This window comes from Mytilus edulis, chromosome 9 (assembly GCF_963676685.1).
Source record: "Mytilus edulis chromosome 9, xbMytEdul2.2, whole genome shotgun sequence".
In the NCBI taxonomy this organism is placed as follows: Eukaryota; Metazoa; Mollusca; class Bivalvia; order Mytilida; family Mytilidae; genus Mytilus; species Mytilus edulis.
The window spans coordinates 65,881,691-65,897,879 of record NC_092352.1 but is presented as its reverse complement, the minus strand read 5'-3'; the positions used below and the strand labels follow the sequence as shown (position 1 = coordinate 65,897,879).

The 16,189-nt window shown below is 32.1% G+C and overlaps 1 protein-coding gene across 1 annotated transcript in view; it reads left to right on the top strand.

Annotated features, from left to right (window-relative positions):
• Window positions 1–16,189, top strand: part of LOC139488880 (protein bicaudal C homolog 1-like) — a 72,115-nt gene that overhangs the window by 28,497 nt on the left and 27,429 nt on the right. Inside the window, exons 4-8 of the mRNA XM_071274832.1 lie at window positions 5,130–5,209; window positions 8,276–8,437; window positions 9,938–9,991; window positions 14,487–14,717; window positions 15,846–16,058. Of these exons, the coding sequence (XP_071130933.1) occupies window positions 5,130–5,209; window positions 8,276–8,437; window positions 9,938–9,991; window positions 14,487–14,717; window positions 15,846–16,058 (740 nt within the window). The remainder of the gene's footprint in view (window positions 1–5,129; window positions 5,210–8,275; window positions 8,438–9,937; window positions 9,992–14,486; window positions 14,718–15,845; window positions 16,059–16,189) is intronic.

The following is a 16,189-nucleotide window of genomic DNA, read 5'->3' as shown; positions in this document are numbered from 1 at the left end:
GAGCTTAAATGTATTTAATTGTATATAGGTTGAGACACTTTAATAACAGAAATATATTGATGTATTGTTACAATTGACAATAAATTATTGATATCCATTTTCATAGAACAGAAAAGTAAATATTAATATATATTCATTCACAGAAGAAAAATGTTTACTGTAGAAGTAAATGTTATATATTTATATGCACATGAATAAGAGGAGCTACTTGGGTGAAAATTAATACAACACTTGAACTGAAAATGACTATGGATTCACTTATTTTACAGCTTTGTTAGCCAAGGGTAACGATCCACTTCCCTAGGAGGAGTCAATCGTAACCCTTGGCTAGCGAAGATGCTTATTTTCATGCATACAAATTTTTGTGCATTAATGAAAATTTGTATTTTCATGGATTTATTATTACATTGTTTTGTATAAGTGAATAGAAGCCTTTGTACTTATTGAACATTTGAAATTGTGGTTCACCTGTACTCACGAAATCCAAGAAAACTGTGAGCAAAGCAATTAATAATTAATCCTCAGGACCAAATGCAATACTTAAACATTATTTTATAAACAATCCTGCTGTGCAATCTACATGTATATTTATACAATTATGCATACTATTGTGTTGAAACATTCATATTCGCCTGAAAATATGGTGAGAATGGGAGTAAATTCAATAATTTTAATGTTGAAATTTTGTTAACATTTGACATGTTTGTGAAGTGTACAACATCTCATTTATTTCCAAACTTAATACACTAATTTCATCTGTTCTCTTGTTGATATTAACAAGTAAAACAAATGAAGAATAGTGATGTCAAATAGAAGTACTGGTTAATATAAAGTTAAGCCTCATCCTAAAGTCATTTTTTTATGCCCCATTTATGGGCATTGTGTTTTCTGGTCTGTCTGTGCGTCTGTCCTTCCGTCCGTCCTTTCGTCTGTCTGTCCCGCTTCAGGTTAAAGTTTTGGTTAAAGTTTTTGATCGAGGTACTTTTTGATGAAGTTGAAGTCCAATCAACTTGAAACTTAGTACACATGTTCCCTATGATATGATCTTTCTAATTTTAATACCAAATTAGAGATTTTCCCCCACTTTCTCGGTCCAATGAACATAGAAAATGATAGTGTGGATGGGGCATCCGTGTACTGGGGACACTTTCTTGTTTTTAAAACAATAATGTAAAGAGGTTGAAGTCTGATAAACATTCATACAAAAAATATCACTTAGCATGGAAGTATTTTAGTGAATATGTATTATTTCTGCCAAGAAATACAGTTTACTAGTATTTGATATTTTGATTCAGCCAATTATTTCTATGTTCTAATTAACTTTATTCTATATACAACTCAACTGTCAGTAAGATATGATACAGACCAACTCACAATAATTACACTGCTAAAAACTCTAAATATTTTGACATGGATAATTTTTAACTATTTTTGAGGTGCATGTATTGGCCATGGGGTTAAAGGGGGTTCTTATATGATGAAGTTCATAATTCTGATATATGTTGGATACAATGATAATTGCATGCAAATACTGCAGACCTGGTAGATGTTTTCTCTCTAACTCAAGTTCTAGAAATCATTACATATTTATAGGTATTGTCCTCAGTTTGCTGCTTTCTTTATCTCATAATGGGCCTTGGTGGTCGAGTAGTTAGGGCCCCGCCGACGGCGGGTCGCCCTATAGTGATCAGTCTGTCCGTCCGTCCGTCTGTCCGTCCGTCTGTCCGTCTGTAACACTTTCGTGTCCGCTCCATATCTAGAGAACCGTTATGATTTCATACTTAATACTTAACATGATTATTAACCAACACCAGAGGGTGTGTCATGTTGTATGTACAACTTCCTAGGTCAAAGGTCAAGGTCAAAAACTTTGGTTTCAGTTGACAACCCCGTGTCCTGTGGTGAAGATCGTGTCCGCTCCATATCTAGATAACCATTATGATTTCAAAGTTTATACTTGACATCCATTTTAACAACCACCAGAGGGTGTGTCATGATGTATGTACAACTTCCTAGGTCAAAGGTCAAGGTCAAAAACTTTGGTTTCGAGTTGACAATCCTGTGTCCTGTGGTGAAGATCGTGTCCGCTCCATATCTAGATAATCGTTATGATTTCAAAGTATATACTTGTCATACATTTTAACCACCACCAGAGGGCGTGTCATGATGTATGTACAACTTCCTAGGTCAAAGGTCAACGTCAAAAAAACTTTGGTTTCAGTTGACAACCCTGTGTCCTGTGGTGAAGATTGTGTCCGCTCTATATCTTGAGAACCGTTATGATTTCAAATATTATACTTGACATCCATTTTAACCAACACCAGAGGGTGTGTCATGATGTATGTACCACTTCCTAGGTCAAAGGTCTGTCTGTCTGTTGGTCTGTCCATCGCTAACAAATTTGATCCACATTATATTTTGAGAGGACAGCTGTTATTATTTCATACTTTATACCTGACAAACATTTTTAACTTAACATATATATTAACCAACACAAGAGAATGTGTCATAATGTATGCATCCTAGGTCTAAGATCAGTCTGTCGGTCTGTCCATCCGTTCGTTGTTCTTAACAAATTGTGTCCGCTCTACCTCTCGAGAACCATTAATATTTCATACTTTATACTTGGTGGGTCATAATATATTGAAGGCATAATTCTAAAAATATGTGACAAATATCAATTGGGCAGCACCTTTAAACATATTGTTCAAACATCAATCCATATATCCAGAAGTCACCTTAGAGTAGTAAACAATGAGTTCACATCATGCAGTCATATCACTATTATACTATGAAAGTAAGATGAGAATATTTATCAGTTTTAACTTAAAATCTTAGATCAAAATCACACATGAGACTATGTAATAACTTCAAATAATGCTTCATATCAGATTATCCATACAACTTATTTACCCCACGTTATTGACAGCGGGGCCCACAGAGATGGCTCCCATCTCAATGATATCTAGTTACTACTGTAATCACTAGCCAGTCTGCACTGAGGTTGTTGGTTCAAAGCTCACTGGTGCAGGTGCAATTGACTCCAATCTTAATTGACTAGGATATTTTGTCAGTTTTCCTATGGAAGGTTGGTGGTTTTGTCCTGGCACTCTGGCTGCCACAAAATAGCCCAAAAAGCGATGCTTAAAAGTGGCATTAGAAATAAATCAATGTTTAAATCATGGCTTAGTTTATGTTACAAGGATGGATTAATGTTCTTCTTCCATTTATTAGAATCAGGATTGAAAATTTAAATTATATGGTTCCTCTAATTTTAAATATACACTAAGCTCAATAATATTGAAATATTCTCCCTTACTTTACAAAAGTTTTTTTCTGAAAAAAAAGTATACTTCACAAATAATGGAAGAAATACATTTTTGTCTGGATGGTAAATGTATTTCATGTGGTAATTGACACTGCAGTGTTTATTTCTTCATGAGATACATGTAGATAGTTTTCCTTAGATATAAGGGATGTTAATTACACATAAAAATATGTTTTATGGCCTTTAATCTCAGGAAATCTCAACTCTGTAAATCACTTATCTTGGAATTAAGATACAGAGGCTAAACCTTTGAAATTTGGCATTAAAAAACTTATCTGGCATCAGACAGGTAAATGTTTCTCAGTTAGTGTGGTTAGGATTGAAACCTTTAATGAATAAAGCAGCTTACCAGTAGATAATTAAGCTTTGTATTGTCTGGTGGCTTTGGTTGTCCTGTTCATATTTGCTGACAACACTTGATATGCTTGATTCTGACCTTGTAAATAGGATTTAATTAAGAGCTAGTAAATATTTTACCAACTCATTCTTTCAATTTAAAAAAGATTGTGAAATTGAGAAAATTGGAATGGGTAAAATGAACATTTCTTTATATATTTCATTGTTTTGTTTCGGGTCTGGCATTTTTATTTTCTATTGCGCAGTAGGGTTTACTATTTATAAGTTTTGTTGGGGAGTAGCAAATATAATTAACTAGGGGTTTGAATCATTAAGAAACTTGCTGTTTGAATGACAATTATGTATCCCAGGTAGTTATTTGCCTCAAGTTCTATATTACTTTCCTATTAAATAAAATATGTCATTTTGAATGTTTTGAATTTGTATCAGTATGGAATGATTTAAATTGCTTTTTCAATAAGTAATGATACGCTGTCATCAAAAAGTAATCATTCATTCAACAAATTGACAGTTAGTATTATTTGCTAGTTATGATTAGGAGAAGTAGGTACTTATTCCTTATCTCAGTCAAAATTTGTCAATTATACCACACACAAAGGCATCTATAACTAGCTCTAGTGGAGTTCTCTATGGGTATCTCCCTGGTACTTCCTATCTTACAGGCATTTTTATACAACATGTATTATTTTATTAAATAAATGATAATTTTGCTGTTTGTTTGAAGCTCAGTGATAAATTATAATGACATCCTGTGAATGCTGTGTTTGTGAAACTTTTCAGCTTTATATTTTATCTCACAAGTTACATGTAAAAGATCTGTGAATGCTGTGTTGGTGAAACTTTTCAGCTCTACATTTTATCTCACAAGTTACATTTAAAAGATAGAATATAATTTGAACGCTGATGTACATGACATAATTGGTGTTCTGTCCAGATTGAAAATCTCTCTAAAAACTGCAGTTGGTGATAACAGTTACAAAACTTTTGTTACAAGAAGTGATGAAGTTTTAAGGTGCAAACACATATGTCATGTATGATGAAACAAAACTTTACTTTGTGAGATGGTAGTCATGATGCAGATGTTGAAAACTTTAATGCACTCACCTCTTCAAATTTTTTTCTCAGCTTTTCCAAATCTCTCTCAAATTACTATATTCATACGTTACCAGTAATTCCAGTAATGAGTAGACTTTTAATGGTCCTATTAGAATTTAAATATGCCTTGAACACAGCTATTTAGATTAGATCTGAGAAATTTAGTTGAAAGTACAAATTTTGCCAAGTACACAAGGTTTAAAAAATCTTTTTCTCTCTTTCTTCATTAGAAATGCTTTTAAAGAACAAGAGAGCAGAGTAAAACTCAGAATGTTAGAGTATCCCTCAGTGTGCATTGCTAAAAAGTTTACATAAAGATGACTTTATTGTGTATGTTTTTCTTTTGTAGATCCTCACATTAAAGTGGTTGGTTATCCTGAGGATGTCAAATCTGCCAAAGAACATATTATGTCCATATTGGACACTAAAGTAAGTTTGATGCTCAGATTTCATTTATAACAATGGTTCTCTTGGAGAGGTGTATTCTTTAATTAAATCAACTTCATTTTACATTTGAGCAGTACAGTATTTCGTTTTGGAGTTTAAACTGTTCATATGTGAATATCTCTTTTATTAGGTCTCATTTTTTTGGCAACTAGTTTCCATGAGCAAGACCCTAATTGGTAGTCATGGATGTTATAAGTCCCCTTAGTTGTGGCTAGGATCAGCTATTTAAGGAATCGTATGTAGGGAACAGTAAATCACAAACTTATGTTATTGCTATATTTTTCTTAACTTGAAACAACACATTATGTTAACTATTCAAAAGGATAGACAGGAATTTGCATGATTGTTTAAGAGATGTTACTCTATGCTTAACCACACAGATTTTTAAAGTGTAATGAAATATCGTTACTTCTCTTTTATGTAATATATGTATTAAGTGAGAAAAAAAAATCTGTCAAAAGAAAGAGAAATGCTTGCATAGATTGGCCTAAAGTACCATATATCTTTAAATCTAAATTTCAACAGTTGCTGAAAGGACATATGATTAAACTCTACATTTTGAGAGTGTTTACACTTTTATAAATTAAACATGCATGTAAAATGTTATAATCGTGTAACAAATCTCTCTTGTGATGAAAAGTTAAGATATTTAGTTCAATTTAGAGTTAAATTTGTCTTACAACTAACCTTGCAAATATATGTGTTCTTATTATGTCAAGATCTTCCCATAGATGAGTGAATCTTATAGTGCTATTGAACCCAAGAGATTTTTTTATAGTAACAAATCATTTAAATAAATGAAAAATCTCACAAATAAACTTAAAGTAGTAGGGATGATATGAATATAGACACTGAGAGAATTCATAGTTAAGCATTTAAACAACCTTAGTAAATTTCTCTACATTTATATGCAGTATAAGCAATAGGTCAACTATGTTTGTTGTAAGGAAAAATTGTAAGGTGTATATGTCTATCTGGCAGATAACATCTGACCTTGGCCTCATTTTATATGGTTCATTGGTCAATGTTCAGTTTTCATGGTTAATATAAAAAAGAAGATGTGGTATGATTGCCAATGAGACAACTCACCCAAGAGACCAAATGACACAGAAATTAACAATTATAGGTCACTGTATGGCCTTCAACAATGAGCAAAACCCATCATGCATAGTCAGCTATAAAGGCCCTCGAAATGGTTAGTTTGTTTCTTAGATACTATAAGCAATAATTGATCAACTATATGTAATGCGCAGATTGATTGTAAAGTGTACATGTCTGTCTTGCATAGTTCATTTGACTTTGACCTCTTTTCATGGTTCATTGGTCGATTGTTTTTTGTTTTTTTTTATTGGTAATGTCTGTTTCTTAGAAATTATCAGCAATAGGTAAACTAAATTTGCTGTATTGAATGATTGTAAGGTGTACATGTATTTCTCAATTGGTTTATCTGACCTTGACCTCATTTTCTGGGATCATAAATGTTAAGGTGATACTTGTAGTAAAGTTTTTTTATTAAAGACTATCAACATGAAATCAATGGTTAGTAAAGAAGGCATGATATTTAAGTGTGTGCACTCTTGTTTTTATCTAGCAATGGCTAATAGGATTGTATAAATATAACTTTTTCTTTGCAGGACCACATGGGAAATAAATAGGAAAAAACTTCTCCTTTGAAACTTTTCTCAAATCAAAAAACAATTGACCTGAATGATCCTTTGGTTATTTTGAGAATCGTTGTACTTAAAGCACACGAGCAGTTTAGACTCACTCCTTTGAACTTCTAAGTTTAGTTTTCAACCTCTATCAATTACCTTTGTCATGGGCAAAACATCTTCAAACATTAATTACAGCCAATGCTCATGCTAGAATTAAAAAAAAAAAAAAAACCTTACATTTGACATGGAAAAAAGACTGCAATGATTGATCATAGTTATATAAAACAGTGAAATCATGTCCTTTTAAGATATTTATTTGTATATATATTAGTTTTAATGGATAATTTTTTTTTGATTCCGATTGACCGAAAAATGTTGTAATAACATTATAACCAAAAAAACACAAACATTGGTTTTATGCTACATAGGAAAATATTGTCACTGATAATTAAATGACAAGAATCTTTTGAAATCTGTTTATGCAATTCAAATACCATTTCATATTGAGAAAAAAGTAATTGAGTTGTAATGCATGATTATAACCTTCAAACATGAAGAAATTTTGTGAGAATTTTTCATTTACATTTTAAGTGTTAAAAAATTATGTAATTTATTTTTCATTTGAAGTTTTAAGTTTATACGGTTCAGTATTTAAATTGATTAAACATGTGGAAGGCAGTTCAATTATTGATTCATAGTTAATTGTAGATTAACTGAGAAGACCTTGTGTTTTGAATTTTATGACCGCATGAAAATATTGTGGCGACAAAATTTAAAGTTATCACTGAAATCTTCCTGAACAGCATTGATATATATAAGTAAAGTTCCAATCAAGGTCATTTGTAAGCTGTAGATCAAGATTGTATCTTCTTTCCTATAAAACCAATTATTATTATGAACAATATCGAAAATTACATAGTATAACTGGATAAGATGAATCGAAAAGATTTTAAAATTCTTCACAATTGCTTTTTCGTTAGTTTTTGATTTGTTTATATATTTTGCCTAATTCATCCAATATTATTTTTTTCATAGACATTTTCTTAGCCTCCATCAAGACAATTGTGAATATTTTGTTTTCTGAAAAGCTCCTGTTTGTTTTAAATGTCAAACAATTGTTCTTAGGGTACTCTTACATGATTCAGAACCGTTAACCCACATTCTCAATATTAATTGAGCAATGATTATTCTAGTGAATGGAAATTTAAAAATTCTGTGCATGCCTTGTATTCATTATGATCATAATATTAAATTCTGTTTGTATTCTAAACTTGTCATTAAACAATTCTCCCTAGAGAAATAAAGTTAAAATGTATTTATCATTATTCATATTTGTTTCCAATTATGACTTGAATATTGGCCCGATATCATAGATATGGTAATTTTTTTTCAGAGTAATAGAGTTACTTTGAAAATGGATGTGTCCCATACAGACCACTCCCATGTGATTGGCAAGGGAGGTAACAACATAAAACGGGTAATGCAGGAAACAGGATGTCATATCCACTTCCCAGACTCCAATCGGGGCAATCATGTTCAAGAAAAAAGTAATCAGGTACATAGTGATTGTAGACATCCACTTCCCTGACTCCAATCAGGGCAATCATGTTCAAGAAAAAAGTAATCAAGTACATGGTGATTATAGGTATCCACTACCTAGACTCCAATCAGGGCAATCATGTTCAAGAAAAAAGTAATCAGGTACATAGTGATTGTAGGTATCCACTACCCAGACTCCAATTGGGGCAATCATGTTCAAGAAAAAAATAATCAGGTACATGGTGATTGTAGGTATCCACTTCCCAGACTCCAATCGGGGCAATCATGTTCAAGAAAAAAGTAATCAGGTACATAGTGATTGTAGGTATCCACTACCCAGACTCCAATTGGGGCAATCATGTTCAAGAAAAAAATAATCAGGTACATGGTGATTGTAGGTATCCACTTCCCAGACTCCAATCAGGGCAATCATGTTCAAGAAAAAAGTAATCAGGTACATAGTGATTGTAGGTATCCACTACCCAGACTCCAATTGGGGCAATCATGTTCAAGAAAAAAATAATCAGGTACATGGTGATTGTAGGTATCCACTTCCCAGACTCCAATCAGGGCAATCATGTTCAAGAAAAAAGTAATCAGGTACATAGTGATTGTAGGTATCCACTACCCAGACTCCAATTGGGGCAATCATGTTCAAGAAAAAAATAATCAGGTACATGGTGATTGTAGGTATCCACTTCCCAGACTCCAATCGGGGCAATCATGTTCAAGAAAAAAGTAATCAGGTACATAGTGATTGTAGGTATCCACTTCCCAGACTCCAATCAGGGCAATCATGTTCAAGAAAAAAGTAATCAGGTACAAAGTGATTGTAGGTATCCACTACCCAGACTCCAATCGGGGCAATCATGTTCAAGAAAAAAATAATCAGGTACATGGTGATTGTATGTATCCACTTCCCAGACTCCAATCTGTCTGGAAACAATGTTCCAAAACATAAATCTAATATTCTAACTTTAATATTGTTTTGTTGTTATGGTAAAGAGCTTTTAAAGGTACTCGTTACTTTATATTCTGGACACCACCCTTACAACTTTTTTTTTAGGTCTGTCAACCCTATAATTCTTAATAAAGTTCACATGCAGGTATATGTATAAAGCTTTTTATGCACATGATAAGTAGTAAATCTGTGAATCTTATGATAGGAGATGTGTAGAAGCTGATGATGAGTTAACTACCCAACAATACATGTTAAGCACAAAAGACATCTAATTATCACCTAGTACATTTATGTGTATAGATTTTTGTTAATTTATGAGTACAGGAAATTAATGAAATGTCCTTGATAATGATATAAAACGTGGTAAGAATAAAGAAGATGTGGGGCATGCATCAATGAGAAAGTACCCAAAGATTAAAATCAAAAAGAACACCATGAGATGAACATGAGATGCAGTCTTAAACAAACATTGCCTTTCCTTATTATATGTATGTGTAAATGGTAGCTTATCTGCAGCTTTGAGTCATGTGAAAAAGTAACAATTTCTCCTTTTAGGTATCAATTGCTGGACAACCTGCAGGAGTAGAAACTGCTAGGGCTCAAATTAGGGTAAGTACTACTAAAATTACAGTACATTTGTATTTGTTCAAGTTCAAGATATTAAATTGTTTAATTATAACAAGACCAAACCATCAAATCAAGATTAGGGGGTAATTTTCCAGTGTATAACAAAGCATGTCTGGGGCCAAGATGACAAACAAACTTACTTGTGAAAGCTTGTTGGAGTTTGAGGATCATCAGTATAATGTAAGGAATGCACGTGAGATCAATCTTTAAAACAGGGGGGAAAGTATTTAAAAATAAAATCTGCCATTTTAATTGTTGTCCTTCTTCTTGACAGTTGATGGAAGGTCTGTGATAATGAGCTAAGTGCTGTTATTCTACATACATGTTTTAAACAGACCAAATGTTTTGAAATTGATGGATAAGTGTTGCAAAGGCTGTATCACATTACAAGGTGGTTTAGATATATCTCAATCCATAGAAGCTTTGCCATGGTGTACTTCCAATAGTTTAAAAGATGATCTCAAAAACTAGTATAGATGTACTTTATCCATCACTTCAAAATTCACAGATTGCAAACACAAAACTTCATCCATTGTTAAGTGAAAAAATAACAAAATCAAGAAAAAGGATATCCTGTTTAAGAATCTAATCTTAGCATAATGGTATAGTTATAAGAAAGCCCATCTACTCGGCATATCATAATTAAGTAAAGTCCAGTGTCTGTGGTTTATATTGTTGAGGAAAAAGCAACTTTCCCATCCTTTGTTATTAAAGTCATATGAAACAAGTGACCGGTGAAAAATAATGTTATTCCAATTCTTGAACCATTGCATACAAACATCATAAACTTAGTCTTCTGTGCACGATTTTATCATTTTTTCGCATAAATTTTGTATAATCGTCAATTTTTTTTTCAATCCGTCAGTGTTGTTGTGAAAATATGGCAGGTAATTAAAGTTCGTGTTTTGAAGCCGAAGTTTAACGATTGTCACCTGTTTGTCAACAATCAACAAAAAAGCATGGATATTGAGCATGTGTTTAACATGTACAATCAGATAATAGTTTATTTTAAGTGCATCCATGTGTATTGAGATCACTGGATTTTTACGAGATGGGTCACACTGAGGTCACTTTGCATACAGAAAATATGTTGGGGAATTGCTTCCTAAAAGCAATTAAAAGAAAGTAAACTTCTTCTAAATATGAACAAATTAAAGAATTTCTTCAGAAAAAATTATACATGTATGTACATAAGTTTAATAATGAAAAAAATCCATTGAGTTATAAAAAAAAACATATGCATTATTTTTTTTAATTTGAGGTTTCTTATGACTTTAAAGTTCAGATGAACCATAATAGATACCCATGAAATCCAAGAAAATTGGTACAAGAGATAAAAGTTAATCCACAGTACATCAGAATACACTTTTCCCTAATAACGCTTTCAACTATGTTCAAATCATAAATATCATACTGAAAACTGTTTTGATAATCATTATCAGATCTGAAATCATTTTACCATGAAAAGTGGCAACATGTTGTATTAAAATTAAGTGTTTGGAGTACTGACTTTAAAAGATGGGATCTATGTGACAAGGAGTCTATTTAGATTATAAAAGCTATTGTATTTCTGCATTTTGTGCATTTCAACTATTTCATGTTGATATCCCCAACATATTGAGGGTACAATTGTCAATTTCATGGCTGTGAAAATGTGGTAATAAACAGTAAGTCATCTGTTTCACCAGAGATAACTCTCATTCTTTTCCCATCAAGTTGTAACTGAAAAGTCGTAAAATAATTATAAACAGCTTCTTATTACTCATGTTGTGTAACATTTAACAGATGATTATTTACTTAGAAAATAGAAGGTGGTTTTTGTTTTGTAAAAATCAGCTATAAATCAGTGACGGTTGGCAAGAGGATTGTGGATCTATACTTAGAATAAAAAATGTGATGATTTTAATCAGTTAGATGTACCTCATTAATACTAGTCCAGTGATCTTAAAAATCAATTTAAACAGCTAAAAAACCTAATGCAGAAATAGCATTCAGTGTTGGTTTAAGTACACATAATTGTTTTTGTCTCTGATTAGGTGCATTTACACCTTTTCTTAAACAATTCATTAGTACTAATATAGCACATATGTCTTCCGTGAAAGTCTCAACAAAAGTTGAAGTGTTGATGCTGGATTTTGGATCCGTCATGGTTTGATACATTGTAAAATATTTTGTTTCTGTCATGGTTGAAACCAATCTAAAAAAACTAGTTTGGTTGTAATGGTTGAATTATTTCTTTAAACATTTTGGTTTTCATGGTTGAAACCATTCTAAAAAACTAGCTTGGTTGTCATCATTGAATTCATTCTTGAAATGATTTTGGTTTTCATGGTTGAATTCATTTTAAACTATTTTGGTTGTCATTGTTTAATTAATTTTAAACTATTTTGGTTGTCATAGTTGAATTCATTAACCGGATTTTTGTGACAAAAATGTCGGTTATTGATTTGGGTATGTACGGCGGGCGGGCAGGCAGGCAGTCAGGCGGGCGGGCGGCAATCAAATGTTGTCAGTGCATTAACTCATGAACCGTTCAACCAAAGCTTTTAAAATTTTAATATGTTGTTACTGACAACTAAATGAAGGTCAAGTTCAATAATGGCGAGTTTGACTTTTACCGTTCAGGAGTTATGGTTCTTGAAAGATTGAAAAATGGTGTTTCCAGTCGTGTCCGTGCATTAACTCCGGAACTGTTCAACCAAAGCTTTTAAAATTTCAATATGTTGTTACTGAGAACTAAATAAAGGTCATGTTCAATAATGACGATTTTGACTTTTACCCTTCAGGAGTTATGGTTCTTGAAAGATTGAAAAATGGAGTTTCCAGTCGTGTCCGTGCATTAACTCAGGAACCGTTCAACCAAAGCTTTCAAAATTTTAATATGTTGTTACTGACAACTAAATGAAGGTCAAGTTCAATAATGGCGATTTTGACTTTTACCCTTCAGGAGTTATGGTTCTTGAAAGATTGAAAAATGAAGTTTCCATTTGTGTCCGTGCATTTACGCATGAACTGTTCTACCAATGCTTCCCAAATTTTAATATGTTGTTACTGATGACAAAATGGAGGTCAAGTTCAATAATGACAATTTTGACTTTTACCGTTCAGGAGTTATGGTTCTTGAAAGATTGAAAAATGGCGTTTCCAGTCGTGTCCGTGCATTTTCTCAAGAACCATTCAACCAAAGCTTTTGAAATTTTTATATGTTGTTACTGATGACAAAATAGAGGTCAAGTTTAATAATGACGATTTTGACTTTTACCGTTCAGGAGTTATGGTTCTTGAAAGATCGTAAAATGGCGTTTCTATTCACGTTGTAGCATTTACTCATGAACCATTCAATCTAAGCTTTTCAAATTTTAATATGTTGATACTGATGACAAAATGGAGGTCAAATTTGATATTGGAGATTTTCACTTTCACATTATCAGTAATGGTTCTTTGCCAGGACACAAACAAATGTTAATAAATCCGGTTTGCTGTCGTTGTGACAGCCTCTTGTTTTAAACTATTTTGGTTGTCATTGTTGAATTCATTTTAAACTATTTTGGTTGTCATGGTTGAATTCATTTTAAACTATTTTGATTTTCATGGCTGAACTCGTTCTAAACTATTTTGGTTGTCATGGTTGAACTCATTCTAAACTATTTTGATTGTCATGGTTGGATTCATTCTAAACTATTTTGGTTTTCATGGTTGAATTCATTCTAAACTATTTTGGTTGTCATGGCTGAATTCATTTTGAACTATTTTGATTGTCATGGTTGAATTCATTCTAAACTATTTTGGTTTTCATGGTTGAATTCATTCTAAACTATTTTGATTTTCATGGCTGAATTCATTATAAACTATTTTGGTTGTCATGGTTGAATTCATTCTAAACTATTTTGGTTTTTATGGTTGAATTCATTCTAAACTATTTTGATTTTCATGGCTGAATTCATTATAAACTATTTTGATTGTCATGGTTGAATTCATTCTAAACCAGTTTGGTTGTCATGGTTGAATTCATTCTAAACTATTTTGGTTATCATGGTTGAATTCATTCTAAAGTATTTTGGTTGTCATGGTTGAATTCATTCTAAACTATTTTGGTTGTCATGGTTGAAACTGAATGTATTATAAAGTTGTCTAGACTTACAATTAGAGTAATTCTCTAGTTCAGCAGAATGATCTTCATGGATCAACTATGAGGTTGAATTCTTAATATGGATATAAAGAGATAATAAAGTAAACAAGGTTTACAGGAGATGTTCTGTATTCCTCAATAAGTTTGAACTGATCATGACCTACAGAACAGTATTCAATTTTCCTCTTATAATTGATGTGTTTCCCTGGTTTTAGTTTGTAAACTAGATTTATTTTCTCTCAATTTATTTATGACTTTTGAACACTTGTTAAAACTACTGTTGCCTTTATTTATTTATAGACATTTTTTTCTCATAAATATTACATATAGGAAAAAAATCTATTTCAGGAACTACTGCCATTAGTGTTCATGTTTGAACTTCCTGTGACTGGTCTAACTCCCGATTCCTCATCACCATTGGTACAACAACTTCAGCAACAATACACAATATCTGTCACGTTCCGTCAGAGACCCAGAGCATACACCACAACGGTGGTTGTACGAGGCACAGTCTGTAATGCTAAGTCTGTAAAGGAAGGAACATTAAGACTGATGGAACAACTAACAGCAACCTCTGGGGTATCTAAATTTATACATTTGAGAGTCATCTTTAACTAAACTTTCTAATATTATAAGTATAGAGCTAACACTCAGGGAAAAAATTTGAATTTCACGAGCCAGGCCATGTGTAAAATTCCAACCAATCTATGGCTTCCTGGAATTATTTCTTGAACAATACTAAAAATCTGCTCCTTTATTGCTTTTACAATGACACTAATAGATGTAAGAAAAAACACTGTTTGATACTTTTGTGGATGGATTTTCTGAGTTTGTTGTTGTTTTCAGGTTTCAATCTTAAATAATTTATAACAGGTATCCATTTATTTGTAAGGAAACAGAAAAGGTATACAAACAGACACTTGTACCTACTGATACAAACATTTGGAAGAGAAACTTATCATCTGTTGTTTAAAGCATACTCATATGTGTGTACTTAAGATTATATTACCATTCAATAATCTTACACAATTCATATGGTATTTTGTCTTCCTAAAGGTGTTATGTAAATAGTCTGCTAAAAGTTGTCACAGGAAGAAGAAAGTGGTTAAAAGAAAGGATATGCTGACAGATAATTGACATGCTTATTTCAGATGCATTAAATACATATTGAAGCAATTTCCACCTATCTTTAATATTAAATCAATAGACTAGACATCTGGAGAAACTTTTCTTAATGAAATCAATTAGTACATGTGTGTGTTTGAGGATAAGATACTTTATAAGTAATGAGCTTAATGGTTTCAAAATTTCGATGATTTGGTCAATTTAAATTTATAGACTTCCTGTTATAGTTTATAGGTATCAGTAAAGATAGGGACTTTGAAAATATTATGTATGCTTAGTTTTATGTTTTGCCATTTTGATCAGAAAAATTAAAAAAAAATGTTATTTATTTCCATAACATTTAAATGCATATAACTTTGAAACTGAATTTAAAGTTTCTTGAACTAGAACATTTCGTATACAGAGAAATCTGAAAACTTCTTAGTCCATCCATGTGCTTTAATGTGAATTTAAGTAGTTTCCCTAAATTCTTCATTGCTATTTTGCTATTTTAAAAAAATAAGATAACAGAAAAACATGTTTCTCAATATAAAGCCTACCAGTACATTTCAATGTAAGATTTTTTCCTGATATATTTTTTAGGTATCTTTACCAGTAAGCATGCAACTAGAGATAGCCCCACAACACCACCTGTTTATTATAGGCAGAGGGGGTATGAATATAAAACAGATTATGCAGCAAACTGGAGCCAGTATACATTTCCCTGACCCTAACACAGTAACACCACCAAGAAAGGGAACAGTTTATGTTACAGGCAGCATTGAAAGTGTATTTATGGCAAGACAACATTTAATTGTAAGTCACAAAAATTAATAAATAGTTCATCGAGTAAAAGCTGACAAGCACAGAGTCACTCAAAATAAGATTAACTCCTAATTGGAACCTTGTGAAATGGGAATCTATAAGACAGGCATCACACAATAAAT